The sequence below is a fragment of the Nansenia antarctica genome (genome assembly GCF_963989245.1).
Source record: "Nansenia antarctica genome assembly, chromosome: 9".
NCBI lineage: Eukaryota > Metazoa > Chordata > Actinopteri > Argentiniformes > Microstomatidae > Nansenia > Nansenia antarctica.
Window position 1 is genome coordinate 15,217,555 of NC_137679.1, and position 5,784 is coordinate 15,223,338.

A 5,784-nucleotide genomic window follows, 5' to 3' on the forward strand; every position below is an offset into this window, starting at 1 on the left:
CGTGTCAGCGTGTCCGCTGACGTCATTGTTATTGAGGCGGTGCAGCCCTCCGTAGGAGCGGAGGACGTCTCACCGTGCACCGGACCACAGTCTCGAGGCTGCTGCTACTACGGAACCGGGAGGACGTACCGGAGGTCTGGACGGGAAACCCGCACGTCTGTCTGTCTGTCTGCTCGTGCTCTAAGGACGCTTTAACCAACGAAACGGGAGGAGGGAGGGCGGGAGGGAGATAGAGAGAGAGAGAGAGGGAGGGAGGGAGGGAGGGAGAGAGAGAGAGAGATAAGTGCAAATATCTTGTTTTGGAGGAAAAGCTTGTGGATGGTTCTAACCACCGGATCACAGCAGCACGCGACCATGTCCAGACAGCAGCAGCGGACCTCCCTCGGGCACGCGGAGGCGGTGGTGGAGGTGAAGAGCAAAGTAAGTAGTCCTGCTGTGTGTGTGTGTGTGTGTGTGTGTGTGTGTGTGTGTGTGTGTGTGTGTGCGCGTGTGTGTGTGTGCGCGTGTGTGTGTGTGTGTGTGCGTGCGCGCGCGTGCGTGTGTGGTCGACTCATCATGAACAGGCGCGTGGTGTTACTGCGGTTACCGTGGGGTGGAATGATCGGTTGGTCGGTGCCATGTCATGTTAGGCACGCGCACAGACAGACACCCCCCGCCACCCGGTGAAACCGAACATCACCCCCCCCCCACACACACACACACACATCGTAAATGTGATCTGTCCATATCGCGCGTGCTGTCACAGCAAAGCGACGGACGCGCCCGGATCCCCCACTATAATCCTACCTATGTGTGTGTGTGTGTGTGTGCGTGCGTGCGTGCGTGCGTGCGTGTGTGTGTGCGTGCGTGTGTGTGCGCGCATGTGTGTGTGTGCGTGCGCGTGTATCTGTGTGTGTGTGTGTGTGTGTGTATCTGTCAGTCTGTCTCGGTATCCGTGATACGGTAGCTGAAGGCGCATTGGCGCGGTGGTGTTGTTGTGTTGTTGTGTTGTTGTTGTTGTTGTTGTGGTTGTTGTATTATGGTTAAAGCGATGCTCTAGTGAGGTGAAAACGAGGCATTCATAACCTGTCTGATTTATGACGCACGGACACACCGTGGTGGTAGTGACGTCACACTCATTAAATCATCCTCAGGCTCCTATCCTGGGGGGTGTTCCATCAGCGTGGCTAAAGGAAAATCCAGGTTTATGTTTGATAACTCTGGTGAGAGTTATTGTTGTGGTGTGCTCTGAGGATGTGAAGCATTGGTGTGTAGCTTAGAGACATTGAACTGTCTTTTCAAACACACACCTCTCCAGTAGCACACTACTACCATCGACATCTCTGGTCGATCTTACTCACAACCATGATCTTTCTTTCTTTCTTTCTTATTACACAGGAAAGGATTAAAAGTCACATCACAGATGTTAAAATGTGTTCCATTTAGACTGGCCCGACTCAGTTAAAACTGGTTTCTAGCAGGTTCCTGTTCTGCAGCACAAACAGACAGAAGCACGTAACAATACAAACAGTAAAAGAAGGAAGCAGTCAAACATAAAGAGCTCCACAACACTACAAAGGAGAGAAGTTAGGGGATTGAGTAAGACGGTATATGTGAGTTGGATCAGTGGTTGCAGGTGTGTCCTTCCCTCAGATGGTGTTTATATGCCTGTTTGAAATATGAGATAGAGGTTGTTGCTCTAATGTAATATGGGATCTCATTCCAGGTTTTAGTGTATGTGTGAAAACATGAACTCTGACCGTAGTTGTTTTTGTAAACTGAAACTGGAATAAGTGGTAGTGATGGAGGGCAGAGCAGTGAGTGTTGGAGGGGAGTTATCGTTTGGATCTGAAAGAATCCTTAATTTTTTGATTATTCGTGTAATTCTGAAAAGTCAGGTCATTGGAGTGTGAAAGTGCAGTGCAGTGGTGAATCCAAGGGGGAAGGTTGCCATGGATCTTATAGGCCTAGGCTCTATTATAGTCTTCTTATTGGTTCAATGATTTCCTTTGAGGTGAGGGACCAAATTGTGAGACAGTACGATATTGTTGAAAGAATGATTCCATGTAGATAATGTGTCTGAGCCAGTATAGGGGAGATATGGTCTGATCTTGTTATAAACATATCATTTCTGATTGACCTTCTTCATTAGATTACAAATGTGGCTTTGATAAGTGAGATGTGAATCAAGTGAGATGTGAATTGTTTCTGTGATGTTTTTTAGTGTTTGATTTGCAAACTGGATGTGATCAGACATCGATATAGATTTCCTAGGGGAATGGAAATACATAGATTCTGTTTTCTTGACATTTATAATTGGGTGATTAGATTCCAACTAGTCATGTAAATAGTGAAAGTGAGAGAATTTTGAATTTATGACATCAGGGTTGAATCAGAAAGAAAAATGACAGTGTCATCATCGCCGTACAGTAGACAATTAGAGCACACATTGGAAAGGTTGTTGATCTACAGAAGAAAGAGTAAAGGACCCTAACCCTGACTCTAGCCACTAGACTACTCTGTCTGTCTAGTCAGTGTAGCCTAACCTAGCCTAGCCTAGCCTAGTCTGTCTGTCTGGTCAGTGTAGCCTAACCTGTCTGTCTGTCTGGTCAGTGTAGCCTAGCCTAGCCTAGCCTAGCCTCTCTGTCTGGTCAGTGTAGCCTACCCTGTCTGTCTGTCTGTCTGTCTGTCTGGTCAGTGTAGCCTAGCCTAGCCTAGCCTAGCCTCTCTGTCTGGTCAGTGTAGCCTAGCCTGTCTGTCTGTCTGTCTGGTCAGTGTAGCCTAGCCTGTCTGTCTGTCTGTCTGGTCAGTCTAGCCTAGCCTGTCTGTCTGTCTGGTCAGTGTAGCCTAGCCTGTCTGTCTGGTCAATGTAGCCTAGCCTGTCTGTCTGTCTGGTCAGTGTAGTCTAGCCTAGCCTGTCTGTCTGTCTGGTCACTGTAGCCTAGCCTGTCTGTCTGTCTGTCTGGTCAGTGTAGCCTAGCCTGTCTGTCTGTCTGTCTGGTCAGTGTAGCCTAGCCTGTCTGTCTGTCTGGTCAGTGGAGCTAAGCCTAGCCTGTCTGTCTGGTCAGTTTAGTCTAGCCTAGTCTAGTCTAGGTTACAGGGGCAGAGGTCTTAGAGCCCATCTTCACCACTTGTTTACAGTCTGACAGGAAGTCCAGGATCCAGTTGTGTACTAGGCTGGGGTTGATGCCTAGGTCCCTGAGAGGCCATTGTACAGTGCTTTGGATAAAGGCGCTATATGAATGAATGAATGGACTTTATTGTCATTGCTACAGTACAGGTACCAAACAACGAAATTTAGGAGGGGTGGCTCCCCTGGTGTTAGGAAAAGGGGAGAAAAAAAAACACAAGAAGGGAAGGAGCTGGTTTACATAAATAAAGGCTATGTACACAATCCACTGTACTATACTATATAAGTGCAGACACTTTCCATTTCTGTAGTTGATGATGTTGATGTTGATGTTGATGTTGATGTTGATGTTGATGTTGTTGTTGTTGTTGTTGTTGACAGTTTGAGGCAGAGTACCGGAGGTTCGGTCTGAGGAGGTCCGGGGGGGTCGCAGGGTTCCAGGAGTTCTACCGGCTGCTACAGACGCTCCACCGCATCCCCGGGGCCGACGTGTTGCTAGGATACGCAGACCTGCAGGGCGACCTGCTGCCCATCAACAATGATGACAACTTCCTCAAGGCTGTGTCCTCAGCCACTCCCCTGCTCCGAATCATCATACAGAAGAGAGGTGAGGGAGGGAGGGAAGGAGAGAGAGAGGGAGGGAGAGAGAGGGAGGGGGGGTTGGAGGGAGGTGGGAGGGGAGGGAGGGAGGCCATGGTCCAGCGGTCTAGCACCATGGTCTTGGGTCGTCTAGTGGTCTAGCACCATGGCCTGGGGTGGTCCAGTGGTCTAGCACCATGGTCTTGGGTCGTCTAGTGGTCTAGCACCATGGCCTGGGGTGGTCCAGTGGTCTAGCACCACAGTCTACAGTGCACACATACGCCCATGTCGGCATGGGTTAGAATCCGGCCCATGCCCTGCTGACATGCCCTCTCTCCCTTCTTCTCCTTACTTTCCTGTCTGTCTTCACTCTATCTGTCCAATAAAAAGAACAATATGAGTGGGACTGCCCCACTCAGAAAAAAATACTTTTTTGACTAAATGATCAGGAATCGATAAAGAATTGAACCGATAAGCAGAATCGATAATGGAATCTGTATCAATAACATCTTATCAATTATCATCCCTGGTACGTGGTGGTCATTAAGCGTCCACTCTGTCACATGACCACTGTGTCACATGACCACTGACTGGCAGGATCAGGAATAAGCCAGTTCCATTGTTCTGATGAAGGTTCTAATCACTAATAACCTTAGTCCTGCTGCTGTATGTGTGTGTGTGTGTGTGTGTGTGTGTGTGTGTGTGTGTGTGTGTGTGTGTGTGTGCGTGTGTACATGTGTGTCTGTGTGTGGGTGGGTGTGCGTGCGTGCACGCACGTGTGTGTGGGGGTGTGTGTGTGGGTGTGTGTGGGTGTGTGTCATACTTAGGGCTGCACGATTTGGGGAAAAAATCGAATTGCGATTATTTGGACAGATATCGCGATTGCGATTAATTTGCGATTATTTATTTTTTAAATAGCAAAAAAAAAAAAAAAGGGAGTTTTTGTAAAGTGTGGCCATATCTCCGGCTAGGAAGGTCGTATCAACGTGCAGTTTGTTTGTACGTCTTCAGGGGACTTAGAGGCTCCCTCCTCTAGCACCCCCACAGCCCGAGCTACGAGTGAAATAACTAAACTTACATTGGGTTGCTTTAAAGTTGGGTTGCTTTAAAATCAAGCTTCAGATTAAAACATGTGATGGAGCATTACTAACCTGACTCAGGTGGTTTGTTTCACACAACCATCTAGGAAAGCTTAATTGGAAGCTGTTTGGAAAAGGGCAGGTACTTTCAAAAAATACTTGGCAGGTGATTGGATGAATCTGTCTATCACCTATTTTCAGAGAGCATTACCACATGATACCATCAAACTATTAACTGCTCTAATTCTAATGCAAGGATGAGAACTTAAAAGATATGAATTGTATATCTCATCTAGACAGGTGGCTACTTTCTAAGATGATCCAGCTATTAAAATGATCATTTGGGGATACACTGTGACTATAACTGAAAGGACCACATCTAGATGACTCGGTCAACAGTCGAACTGATGAATGATAGAATGGTGGTCTCTGACTATGGAGCACAGACACACGTCACCTTGACTTAGGAATCTGTGACATACTTCAGCCCAAGGCTAGGCTAGGCTAACCTCTGCGTCTTTAAAGCCGGCTGGTATGAACGAATGGTATGAGGTTATGCATACAGGACACATTCATGTTTGACAACAGAACAGTTAACTTCCATGTATCCATAAGCCTGCTATACTATATAAACACCAACCCGCAGGTTGCTGAGACTGTCAACTCTGTGTCTGTACTTTAACGCCGGGTTAGCATGAGTAGCTAAGCTAAGCTACCGTCTCGAAGACTACAAGTTAGCTAAGCTAAGTTTAAGGCTGGACTAACAGCACCGACATGCACTTGGCTGGTACAGTTAGTATAGTGAAATTGTACACTTACCTGTCGCAATTATAACATACTAACGTTTATCATACGTCCAGTAAGCCAAGTGGTGTCTAATTGTCTCCGTTACGTTAGCCCAAAGTCTCATAATATTTGGACTGACTGTCGTGACACAACCTATGCCTGCGTTAGTAAATTCGCTCTGAGAGCGCCGGGTTCAAAGTCATAAAGAGACCAAGTAATTTGATTGGACAA

At 47.3% G+C, this 5,784-nt stretch overlaps 1 protein-coding gene across 1 annotated transcript in view; it reads left to right on the forward strand.

Annotated features, from left to right (window-relative positions):
- Positions 1 to 318: 318 nt before the first annotated feature.
- pard6a (par-6 family cell polarity regulator alpha) overlaps positions 319 to 5,784 on the forward strand; it is a gene marked incomplete at both ends in the record, with an annotated part of 13,426 nt that continues 7,960 nt past the window's right edge. The window contains 2 exons of the mRNA XM_080539532.1: positions 319 to 420; positions 3,491 to 3,716. Of these exons, the coding sequence (XP_080395658.1) occupies positions 319 to 420; positions 3,491 to 3,716 (328 nt within the window). The remainder of the gene's footprint in view (positions 421 to 3,490; positions 3,717 to 5,784) is intronic.